This window comes from Stegostoma tigrinum, chromosome 31 (assembly GCF_030684315.1).
Source record: "Stegostoma tigrinum isolate sSteTig4 chromosome 31, sSteTig4.hap1, whole genome shotgun sequence".
In the NCBI taxonomy this organism is placed as follows: domain Eukaryota; kingdom Metazoa; phylum Chordata; class Chondrichthyes; order Orectolobiformes; family Stegostomatidae; genus Stegostoma; species Stegostoma tigrinum.
Window position 1 is genome coordinate 28186355 of NC_081384.1, and position 13471 is coordinate 28199825.

The following is a 13471-nucleotide window of genomic DNA, read 5'->3' on the forward strand; positions in this document are numbered from 1 at the left end:
ATCCACTGTTGACCAACGACTCCATTTTCAAGGAACTACGCATCTGCACCTCTAGGTCTCTCTGTTCGTCAACACTCCTCAGGGCACTACTATTAACTCTGTCCTGGTTTGTCTTACCAAAATGCAACACCTTGTATATTTTCATCCAAATCATTTATATAAATAATGAACAACAGTGGATCCAGCACTGATCCTTGTGTCACACCACTGCTCACAGGCCTCCAGTCTGAATAACTACGCTCTAACATCACCTTCTGTCTCTGACAGTCAAGCCAACTTTGCATCCAGTTGATATAACACAGTGTGGAGCTGGAGGACCCTTCTTCCCGACCCGAAATGTCAGCTTTCCTGCTCCTCTGATGTTGCCTGGCCTGCTGTGTTCCTCCAGCTCCAGGCGGTGTTATTTTTGACTCCAGCATCTGCAGTTCTTATGATCTCTTTGTACTCAGTCAGCTAGCATTCCTTGTTCCCTTGTGATCTAACCTTACCAACTGGTGTACCATGCATGACCTTTTCAAATGTAGATAACAATTCCATTCTGAGGTTGTAGACTTTATCACCGAGCCAGTGTTTGGTTGCAGATGTTTCATCATCCTGCTAGGTAACATCGACAGTGCACCTCCCATGAGGCGGTAGTGTTCTGTCCCACTTGTTATTCATATGCCTCGGTTTGCTGGGGTGGTTGGCATCACTTCCGGTTGCTTTTCAATGGTTTATATATTGGTTCAAGTTTAATGTGTTTGTTGATGGAGATCCAGTTGGAATGCCAGACCTCCAGAAATTCCCTGGCATGCCTCTGTTTGGCTTGTGCTATCATGGATGTGTTGTCCCTATCGAATTCGTGTCCTTCTTTGTCCGTGTGTACTGAGATCAGTGAGAATTGGTCGTGTCTGTTGGTGGCTAGTTAGTGCTCGTGTATCATTAGTGTTCTTCCAGTTTGGCCTATGTAATGTTTCTCACAATCCTTGCATGGTATTTTGTATATTATGTTGGTTTTATTGGTTGTGGGTATGGGATCCTTTACGTTCATCAGTAGCTGTTGCAGGGCGATTGTTGGTTTGTGGTCTACTCTGATAACCTAGGGGCCTGTGTAGTCTTATGGTCATCTCTGATATGTCTCTGACGTACAGGAGGGTGACTAGTGTGTCTGGCCATGTTGTGTCTTCTTGCTGTGGTCTGTTGTGGAGATAAGGGTGGATTGTGCTTTTTGGGTATCCATTTCTTTTAAAAATACTCCGTATAAGTACTCCTGTCCTGCTTTGCGTAGTTCCGGTTTGCTCCAGTGTTATGGCTCATTTGAATAATGTCCTGATGCAGCTCCATTTATGGATGTTGGCGCAGTTGCTGATGTAATTTAGTATCTGGCATTCCAACTGGAACTCCATCAACAAACACACTGAACTGGACCTGATGTACAAACTACTGAAAAAAAACAGAACCAGAAGTGATGCCAACCACCCTAACAAACCGAGGCATATAAATAACAAACTGGACACAACACCAACGCTTCACCAGAAGCATGCTGGTGATGTTACCAAGCAGGGTGACAAAATGTCTGAAATCAAACACATCAGCTCAGCGAGCAAGACTACAAGCTCATTCACAACCTGGGCCACAAATCTCAAAAGCTTTGATCTACCACTCTGCCTGCATCTATCTTTTTGGTCAACTCTTCAAAAACTCAATCAACTTTGTGAGACACAATTTTGTCTACATAAAACAATGCTGCCTATCACTGATCAATCCTTGCCTTTCCAAATGCATGCAGATCTTGTGTTCCCTCCAACAACTTATCTACCACTGACGCTGGGCTCACCGGTCTGTAGTTCCTTGGCTTTACCTTGCAGCCTTTCTTAAATAATAGCTCAACATTAGCTGCTGTCTAGTTTACCAGCACCTTACCTGTGGCTGTTGACGGTACAAACATCTTTGCCGGGGCTCAGTAATTTCTTCCCTAGCTTCTCACAAGGTCCTTGGATACAACTGATCAGGTCCTGGGGGATTTATCTACCTTTATGCATTTTAAAGACCTCTAGCACCTCCTCTTTTGTAACATGGACCTTTCTCAAAACATTGCTATTTATTTCCTCAAGTTACCTAGTTTCCACATCTGAAGCAAAGAAAAGTTGCGGTAAAATGCATTTCATACAATAATTCAGCAAACTCCATTTGGTAAACTATAAAAATAGAATCACATTCGTTGTGCCTGGGAGAGAATGAAATTTACTCACACTTTCAGAGCCACAGTCACATTCTTCTCCTGTTTCCACGAACTCATTTCCACATTCTTGAGGATCAATTAGCTGTGGAAATAGTTAAACAGATCATTTTGAGACTTAGCTCACTGCTACGGAAAATTCTAAACAAGTTTCAATAATAAATAGTATAAATCCACTTTGAAATCACAAGTTTTTTTTAAAGGTCAATGTCAATGTGCTTCTAAAATTCATCTGCTGAATGCAACATATCATACAGCAGTAGGCAGTTCATTCAGAACACTTGGGGCTGTTATGAACAGGAGACAGGGACGTGGTAGAATAGAATTTCGTCCATCCATCAAGCTTCCCCTTTTGTTGTTCTGATAAGCTGGACCCCCATCAAAACCTTAGAAAAATTGATGACCATAACAGGCTTGAAGATTACCGATAAATTCGAAGACTGTGTCAAAATGATAAAAGTTGAATTTCACATCAAACCTCAGTGCTGAAGTCATTTAAGTTGATTTAACCCTATACTCCAACCACCTTTCATTCATTCCACTCATTGTTCTGTCTCATAAAATTTGACAAGTCTAATTCCCGTATTTTTTCAACAACACTCTCATAATCCTTTGAGTATATGAGCAGGGATATGTTGTTGCAGTTATTCAGGGCCTTGGTGAGCCCACACCTGGAATATTGTCTGCAATTTTGGTATCCCTTTCTGAGGAAGAATGCTCTTGCCCTCAAGAGAGTGCACCGAAGGTTTACCAGGCTGATTCTGGGGACGGTGGGGCTGGTGTATGCGAGAGAGATTGACTAGTTTAAGATTATGTTCGTTTGAGTTCAGATGAATGAGGGGCGATCTCAAAGAGAATTATAAAATTCTAAAAGGACTGGACAGGGTAGATGCAGGGAGGATGTTCTCGATATTGGGTGTGTCCAGAACCAGGTGTCACAGTCTGAGGATTTGGGGACCAACTAGGATGGAAATGGGGAGACATTTCTTCAGCCAAAAAGCGATGAGCCTGTCGAATTCATTACCACAGGAAGTAGTTGTTGCCAAAACATTGAATGTATTCAAGAGGCACCTAGATATAGCAATTGGAGCAAATGGGATCAAAGGTTGTGGAGAGAAAGCAGGATTAGGCTATTGAGTTGGACAATCATCCATGATCATGAGGAATGGTGGATCGGGCTCAACCATTCTTACTGCAGTGGCACAGTGACCTTCTGACCAACACTGAAGTCAATAGGTTTTCTGCTTCTTGTATCATGAATTATCTTCATTTTGCCTGGCTGTTCTCTTACTTTGCTGTTGATATCAGACTTAAGCAAACCAAACACTGTCTCAGTTCATGGCTGAGCACCAACTCATGAGGTGAGCAGCCTGTTGCAGGCTGTGAAACTATTCTGTAAGCGAAAACAAAATTGTATAGCCTGTGTCAAAGAGAAACATCGGAATTACTGCTTTGCTTGTCACTGATCAAATACCTCTGCAAAGAAGTCTTCACATTCTGCAGACTTCTTCCTGCTACAGGGAGCCAGTAGTGAACTAATTTATTTACATCTCCCCAACAAGAGACAGCAGTGCAACAGATCGCTCACATCTTACAAAAACAACATGTATCGAGTTTCATTGAAGTCTATCCATTAGGGATAGAGATCTGTTGTTGACCAACAACCACCTTGACAACAGATGAAAACCTCCAATGGCTGGGGCAATCAATGGACATTAAGGCCAATTTAAAAGAAGGAGAGAAATAATTTATTTTTCTACAACATATTATCATAGCCCCAGAGGACTGCAAAGTGCGTGTGATTAATGCATTACATTTGGACTACCATCACTCTTATATAAGTAAAAACTGTGGCACTTAAGGTGGCATCATACACATGGATAAACAAAGGAAATGCTAAACTGAATCCCATCTGATACAAATGAACAATAGTTGACTGAAGTAATTCTGAGAAACAAAGACTAAAATGTTCTTCGTTCTTGATCACGGATGAGATTTACAAATACAAAATAATTTCCAAGCTACAAGTAGTTAAATGTCATATGGTCCCTCAAGGTATATTAACACTTTAAATAAGATCTTACCTTGTGAGGTTTATTGAAAAGGCAGGTGCCACCTCCAGCCTGCAGAAACTGTCTGTATTCATTCGTGCTGCATCTTGAAAATTTTTGTGGGAAATAGTATCTAGTGGAACAAACGGAAAGACAAATGACCAAAGAACTGCAGCACATTATTTCCTGAATCTGCCATTTAATTCAGTTTGGCACCATCCTGTGCAAAGACTGCAGCAGGAAGAGGAAGAGTTCTCTTTTTCCCTCACTGCATCCTCAAAGCCTCTCTGCACTACTGAGGTTACAGAGAAGTTTTACAAGGATGCAGTCAGCGCTGGAAAATTGCAGCAGTGGGGAAAGGCAGGGCTGTTCCCCTTGGGAGGGGGGAAGCTGAAGGGAAATTTGATTGGAGCACAAGGATGGTGAAGAGCTCAGACATGTGGTTAGAAAGGATCGATTACACTTTTGCAAAGGGGTCAGTGCCCAGGAGGCAGAGAATTAAAGTGATTGGCAGAGGATCAGAGGGGAGATGAGGAAACTGCTTTTCATCCACAGGGTGTTAGGGATGTGGAACTCATTGCATGAAAGAACAGTAGATGCAGAAACTCTTAACTCATCTGAAAAATTTCTGCTTATGCACTTGAAGACCTGTAATCTCCAAGATATTGACCAAGTGCTGGAAAATGGAATTAGGTTAGGAGGTTCTGAGATAACAAGGTGTAGAGCTGGATGAACACAGCAGGCCAAGCAGCATCAGAGGAGCAGGAAGGCTGACATTTCACGTTCATCGTTTGGCCAGAACAGAAAAGATGGGCACCTTACAGGTATCTAAAAAGGCAAAATTAATAGTGGCATGGGGAGAAGGTGGAGGTTAGTCAATCTATGAACTATTCCTTAGGAAAGCCTTCTTCTGTACTGTCACAATTCAATGACAATTACACATATGGTGTTTCTCATAACCATGAGACATCTCGTGGCGTTTTCCAGATAGTGGGTACTCCTGGAGTCTTTTAGGTGTCATTAATACATTGTTTAGGGCATTTACATAAAGTTTGTTAAAAACTGGTGGGAGGTTGCACACTGACCATTACCTTGCTTTGCAATTTTTCTACACTTTCTTTCCCTCATCTCTGGAAGACCTTGACAACACTGTCACTTCCAAAGCCAGTGACACTTCAATAAATGGCTAGACTTCATGTGCAAGTCTCTGACACTTGGGGAGGATTACTCTAATCAAGATCACAGCCAAGTTTAATAAGGGTCCTTAACCCAACCACTAGTGCACACTTCCCAGTGGGAATCACTGGATCCAGTGGTGAGAATTCGAGTTGTTTTTCCAGTCCCTGACCTGTGGATGCTGCAATCAGTTGGGTGTCTTATCCATTCACTGGGTGAAATCTACAGTGACATGGAAATGGAATCTGGGGCTCTGACCTGTTTTATAGGAGCAGGGGAAGTATTACAACAGGTTATGGTATCCCCTGGGCTAGCTGTGAGAAAAGAAAAAGGTTTCAGAACCTTTATTGCTGTTCTACAAATCTTGCTGGAGAAACAGTGTTTGAAAACTGAATGCTGATGACCACCTGCTGATAAACTTGCTATCTAGACTCAAACAAGAATTTTAACAGGAGAACAGTACTGGTAATTAAAGGAAGGACAAAAATGACAAATCTGATGCACTAAAAAAAACCTCAAATAAACATGTTTCAAGGTATCTTAAATTTAATTCAGAGGCATTTAGAATTGATAGCAAACAGAACCAAGCAGATTTTCCAAGTAATTACTTGCAAACAATTCAAAACCAACATAAGGCATGAATCAGGTATGAGTGTTGGAAAAATGGTTTATCAGGCCAATTTCTGGAAATTGCAAGACTGACGTATGAAGAGAGACTGGTTCAGTTAGGACTGTATTCACTGGACTTAATAAAAATAAAGGGGAACTCATAGAGATGTATAAACTCCCAGCAGGACTCAATACAGAAAATTCAGAAAGGATGTTCCCTGGTGACAAGGAACTGGGGTCATGGTCTAAGGTTTTGACCGTTTACAACTGAGATGAGAAAAAGTTTATTTACCCAGAGAGTGGTGGGCCTGTGGAATTCTCTGCCTTGGAAATCGGTTGAGGCCAAAATGTTACATGTTTTCAAAAAGGAGTTAGACATTGGTTCCTTTATGTCTAAGAACTAAGAGTATGGGGAGAAAGCAGGAACAGGATTGGATGGATAATCATTTAATCATTTTGAATAGTGGATGAGGTTGGAAGGGCAAAATGACCTACTCCTTCTCCTAATTTCTAGATTTCTATGTTTGTAATCCATTGCATCAACTTACTGTCAACTTGATGCCCCAGCCCATTTTCCAAGCAGCACCTGCCAAATTCCAAGGAAGTGTAAATTAAAATTTGGCCCGAAGACACAGAGTCATAGAGTAATAGAGTATGGAAACTGGCCCTTCCGCCCAAACTGATCCACGCTGACCACGGTGCCCACTAATCCAGTTCGAACTGCCCACATTTGCCCATAAACCTGTAAACCTTTCCCATGCATGTACCCATCCATTTTTTAAAAATGTCTGTACCTCTCTGAACCACTTTCTCTGGCAGCCCATTTCATACACACACCACTCTCTGTGTGAAGGGGTTGCCCCTCAGGTCCTTCTTAAATCTGTCCTCTCTCACCTTAAACCTATGCCCTCTAGTTTTCAGATCCCCATCCCTGGGGGAAAAAAAAACAAAATGCATTCATCCCAGCTATGCGCCTCATGATTTGATACACCTCAATAAGGGCACCCCTCATTCTCCTACTTTCCAAGGAATAAAATCCTGTCCTGGCCACCCTCTCCCTATAACTCTGGCCTACTAGTCCTGGCAACATCCTTGTAAATCTTCTTTGCACACTTTCCAGATTAACAATGTCCTTCCAATAACAGAATGACCAAAACTGCACACAATACTCCAAGTGTGGCCTCACCAATGACTTGTACAACTGTAACATAATGTCCCAGCTCCTATACTCAATGCTGTGACCAATGAAGGCCAGCATGCTAAATGTCTTCTTCACCACCATGTCCACCCGTGACACCACTTTCAATGAACTATGTACTTGTATTCCTAGGTCCCCCGTTCCACAACACTCCTCAGGACTGTTCACTATGTAAGTCCTACTTGGTTTGACTTTCCAAAGTGCAACACCAGACACTGATCTGCATTGAATTACATTTGCCAATCCTCAGCCCACTTCCCCATCTGATCAAGATCCCTTTGCAATTTTTGATCATCTTTGCTATCAATGATACCTCCTAATTTTGTATTATCTGCAAACCTTCTAACCATGCCTTGTACACTCACATACAGATCGTACATGTAAATAACAAATAACAAAAATCCCAGCACCGACCCCTGTGGCATCTCTTAAACGTCTGTGTGCTTTCCTGACATTTGCATTCATTTACACAGTCATGCCATACCTGTATAAAGAGGGAGGACAGGAATATTAGGGAATGTATTTTACGGAAACACATTCAAAGCAGGCCACAACACACAGTATGTCATGGACCAACAGGCCAGACTTGCTAGGGATGTAAGGTTCAGTTGCACCTTTCAGATTGTCTTCCTCTACTTTCTTCCAGGCCTGCTAACTGTGCCAGGTAGGCCTTGCGGTGGTGATTAGAGACCTGTACCTCACTAACATCTCATGCTACACCAGCTACATCAAACACAGGGTTGAAGTCCAGCACTGTTCTACCACTAGTCAGCTTTGTTTCCCCATATGTTATATCAGCCATTTTTTGTTACCAAACACTCTTTGTAATAGTTGAAATATATTCACAGAATCCCTACAGTGTGGAAGCAGGCCATTCAGCTCATTGAATCCACACTGATCCCCTGAACAGCATTCCACCCAGACAAATCCTTCTACCCTATCCCTTTAACATTGCATTTGCCACGGCTAAACCACCTAACCTATACGTCCCTGGTTATTATGGGCAATTTAGCATGGCCAATCACCTAACCTGCACATCTTTGGACTGTGGGAGGAAATCACAGCACCCAGTGTAAACCTACACAGATAGGGGAAGCATGTACAAACTCTACACAGACAGTTGCTCAAGAGTGGAATTGAACCCAGGTCCCTGGTACTGTGAAGCAGCAGTGTTACCCACTGTACCACTGTGTCACCCTCTACTTCATATACTTCATTAAAGTAGCCTTTGGAAAGGCCAGTATATTACTCTCTGTATCAATTTCTCTTTAACTGGCTACATTCTATTAAATTTCCAGTGCTCAAGACCAGGACCTCGCCCACGAAACTGATGTTTTGCATAATTAGACATGTCAATATTTTGACCATCAAACAGTGACCATAATGCATGGGTTACGTAGCACCCAGTTTGATGGAGAAAAGCCTGACCAATCTATCCCACTGACGCAACGTAGGAAGCTAGTATCTATCTATCTATCCATCACCTAAATGTGTTTTGGTTTCTCAGTGAAATCATGAATCTGTATTTTATGATAACAACACTTCATTTTAACCATAAAACCATTAGACATAGGAGCAAAAACTAGGCCATTCGGCCCATACAGTCTGTTCCGCCATTTAATCATGGCTGATAAGCTCTGATTGAATGGCAGAGCAGACTCGATGGGCCGAATTGCCTAATTTTATGAGGTTATAAGCAGTTTTAGTGAACCTGTACCTAGTAGGTTGTGTGACATACTTCTGGCCAAATCTTAACACTGGCTGTAATATTCCTCTAAAATAACTGAGACAGGGAGGACATACAAACGCCTTAAGCATTTGGTCATATATACCTCCAACAGCCTATAGTTAGTGAGCTGGAAATAAAGGCAATGCATTCCCTGAACTCTGAAAATTTTCAGAAGCCATTAAACGAAATACAACAATGCTAATCATGTTTTCTCCCATACTGTGCAATCTTCTCAAACAATACACTAATATTCAGGATAATAAACGGTTTTATCTTAAAGCTTTGTACTGTCTCAAGGCAGATGCACTTGGCATTTTGTGAGCAGGATAATGGATTATACTATGCCACTTAACTGTACTTCAGCAAACATATCTCCGAAGGTAAGACCCAATATGACATATCAAAGCTGAGCCAAATTGAGACTGCCCATGTCTGTATTCTACAGCAACCTACACTTAGAAAATAGCGGGCACTTACCTAAAACAGGATCTAAAGAATTACTTCACTACGAGTGAGTACAAACCATACTCATGATTAGTGGAGTCTTTGTCACCCACAGGGATTTGATTCATCAAAATAAATATGCCCTATTTACTTGATACAGCACTTCACAGAAAAACTACATTACTATCTAGATCATTGTTTCAAATTACGTCTTTCATCTGAGGGGGCACTATCCTTTGGTACAATTATCCTTTGAAATGGTTTGCTCAACTGATAAAAGCAGAATGCAGAGATACAAATGAAAATGCAAGGTCATTGCTGCAGTGTTCAAATCTCTGAAACTTCAATATTGCAAATAACTTTCTATCAGACACAGCTCATACCAGGGAGAAGGCAAGTATTTTTACTGAGAAAACTTTGTCCACGCAATATCCTGGCAAGCTGACGGGTTTGAAAAGGCATTTTGCAACTATTACTTTTTTCTCTGTTTGCCCATTAGAGAAGATTATGCTGCAGAGTTGCTGCAAGGAGCTACAAGGGTTGTAGTTTGTAATGTTCCAGTGAGAGTAAAGGGCAGTCTTGACAGACCATCTGGTTATCATCTATACCTCCAAATTTTGCAAGCGTTTTTTCAAAAATTCGTTTACTGCATGAGGGCACTGCTGACAAGACCAGCATTTATTGCCTATCCTTAACTGCCCAGAGGGCAGGTAACAGTCAACCATATTGCTGTGGGTCTGGAGTCACCTATAGATCAGGCAGGTAAGGATTGTATTTTCCGTGCCTAAAGGACATTAGTGAACCAAATATTGACATGGCTTCATGGTCATCATTAGACTCTTAATTCCAGATTTTTATTGAATTAAAATTCTATCACCCGCTGTGGCACAATTTGAACACCGATCCCCAGAACGTTATCCTGGTCTCTGGATTAACAGCAATAACATCACTAGAACAATTGCCTCCGCTCATTTGTATTTTCAAATATAAAAGAAGAGGATTAGCAGACAGGGACAGGATATTGGCCCTCGAACTAGCACTGGGAGTCAGACCATTTCCTGACATTGTGATCCGTCTCCTGGCTCCTGTTATTTTCCTGCACACAGTTGGTATCTGGTTGCATTAGAGCTGCTGCTTCCAATTCAGGTCTAAGTTCACTCTTGAGCCTTTTAACCTACCACCGTTGGCATCCACCTGCCTTCGTTCCGGAATTGGAAGCAGCAGCCCTACTACAACCAGATTCTAACTGTGTGCAGGAAAATAACAGGAGCCAGGAGACAGATCACAATGTCAGGAAATGGACTGACTCCCAGTGCTGGCTCAAGGGACAATATCCTGTCCCTGTCGGCTAATCCAAGATAAACAAGTGTGGGGCTGGATGAACACAGCAGGCCAAGCAGCATCTTAGGAGCATAAAAGCTGATGTTTCAAGCCTAGAACCTTCACTTCTGAGGATTCTGTTACATATTTCTATTGGATAGGCTTATGCTTATGGGCAAAATGCCCAGTTCTTTGTCATTTCCTTCAGCAGGATATCAGGCGAGGTGATTCTCTCCCATTCTTCCTGGCCACCATCAGGTCTAATAGAAGGATTTAGTTGCTGACTATATCAACCTGTTTGGACACATCACCAATGCACCTTCCAACGAGTCCTGGCACTGGGCTCAAACCCAAAATCAGTGTCATAAGTTTTCACGGGTACATCATCCACACATGAACATTTATGCGTTTATAAACAGTTCAAAATTATTACCTTATGTACACATTTAGGGTGCAGCTGATATTTTTATTCTCCCTGAGTACAGAAGGCTCAGTGAAGACATCCTTCCCCTCAACAAATACCCACCCACCCCTTTACTTAAGCCCTTCCAAGTCCCTCCCTCACATATTCACTCAGTAAGCAGCCTCCCCTTCTAACCTACACATCCCAACTCAACTCATTCAGCAGACTCCCTTCCCAACCACATTCCCAGCACTCACTCACCAGTCCTCCTTCCTTACCCCATCTCCGCTATGGATCTAGCTGTTGATGTCTATAAAATAGATTCACTATCCTGGTGTAAGGAGCCTATACAGCAGGTAGACAGGAATAGAAATATAATAAAGCTTGAAGCCAACACCCACCTACCCAGCTTAGTTGCACAAAATCCCATTTTACTAGACTTTGCCTACACAAAGGCAACACACAAATATCCTGAGCCTTCTTGAGCTCATCTTTAAATGTGATCTCTGATGTTTAAGGGCACTTTGGGCTCACTGTGCACTCCGATACTGTTTGGTGGCATTGATCTGCTTTCTCATTTGAGCCTTTGGGCCGGTTCCTCACCTCTTCAAGGTTGCCATTGCTGCCTCAGAGAAGAGGTAAATTATGGCCCCAAATGTGACACCTGTGACCTCATTAGGATCACATCTCACAGTTTAGGAGGCCGAGCATTAGTGCTGTGTTGTTAATCTAGTCAAAAATTCATTATGAGATTCCATTGCACAACTAGACCAAAAAAATAACCAGAGCCATATTCCTAAAGTCTTTGACATCTTCACTGTCCGTTCAGACAATCTGAATCAAAGAACACAGCCACGTGTTTAAGCTTTTTCGAAGATTCAGTAAATGGTTAGATTGTGAGTCAATGCAAAGATCAAAGCATAGGGTCCAAGTGATAAGTTAAAATTTAATATTCCATATAGTGCAATGAAAAGAAGTCCTTTATCAATTGGTTAAAGTTCTCCAATGAATCTGAACATATTCACAATTCTGGTCAATTTAACAGCTATTTACCTTTAAAGGGCACAATGCTGTCATCAATCACTGCATTAAAACATATCATATAGCATTCTAATTTTGACATTTGAAGTTGGCAACACCTTTCTAAATTTACCTGTCCAAAGTTCTAACTTCTAAAATAGCTTCTCCCTTGGCTCACAAACTTGTTGACCTGACACGTTGTATCCAGGTTTCAGAAACCCACCCTGCTTGCTAAATCTCTTAGCTCCATTTATGTAAATTGAGGCAGCTATTAATATGGAAGAATGGAGCTCATCAAATTGCACATTATTCTGGCAAAAATATCTGGCCATGGGAGTCAGTAGGTGAAAGCTTGCAGAATGGTAATAAGTTAGATAGGAAGCTAAAAGACATTGGTTATTTGCAAAATGCATGTTCGGCATCAACGTAGGCAGCTTGATAGGGATGGACAAGGAAGACCTGAGTGAGCAGAACTTGGCCAGGAACAGGAACACCAAATATTTATCAAAATCTTAACAAATAAAAGTATTATCAGATTTTTAGAGCTTCAATGGCTTCTGATTACAGCGCAGCTTGAAACAAAAAGGTATTAAAAATAGCCTGCCTTTATAATGACAATGTTAGCTGCAGTGCTTGGATTCTGGGACACTTCCAGAACCTGGGACTTTGGAGGTTTAAAGTCTATTTAGTGCCTAATAATATCACACATTGGAAAATGCAGACAGTAAATACAGAACAATTAGCGTCTGTTTTCTAATTGCGTGCATGCCTTCACAAGCCCCTTGACGGCACATACACCACAAAGGTAATTCAGCAATAAATGCTCATTTATTCAGTGAAGCCCACATCCCAATAATAAATATTAAAAATAAAACTATTGGTACAAATAGTCATTGAGAAGCACTCCAGCTCCTCAACATCCTTTCTCAGCAGTCACTTCAGGGGAAGACCTGATTCAACACTTTATTTCTTGAATGAATTCCGTTCATGAAATGCTCATTGGAAACTGACTGCCAGTCAAAATGGCTATCCCCTCTGTTAAAGGTCTTTCCTGCTGTGCAGGCTTCCACACATCAATTCTCTGATGATGCATTCATGCCTCATTAAAATTAAAAATAAATATTGGCAATTAAAAAGCAGCCAGCAGCTTTTGTCTGACCAGAAATAAATAACTATGGATGTTGGAGATCTGGAATAAAAACAGAAATTGCTGGAGAAACCGGAGTTTATATCACTGTAATGTTTTGGGACTCTTCCTTTCACTTTGGATAAAGTAGAAATAAATGGGATCATATGACTCGCT

The 13471-nt window shown here is 41.6% G+C and overlaps 1 protein-coding gene across 3 annotated transcripts in view; it reads right to left on the reverse strand.

The window, feature by feature from the left end:
* The window catches only part of adam11 (ADAM metallopeptidase domain 11), a 154309-nt gene that overhangs the window by 42549 nt on the left and 98289 nt on the right, over window positions 1-13471 (reverse strand). For all 3 annotated transcript variants that reach the window (XR_007250449.2, XM_048560902.2, XM_048560900.2), the window contains 2 exons: window positions 4303-4402; window positions 2232-2303 (listed from right to left, as the gene is read on the reverse strand). Coding sequence is in view for 2 of the 3 variants with exons in the window: in XM_048560902.2 (XP_048416859.2) it covers window positions 2232-2303; window positions 4303-4402 (172 nt within the window). In the remaining variant the exon portion in view is untranslated. The remainder of the gene's footprint in view (window positions 1-2231; window positions 2304-4302; window positions 4403-13471) is intronic.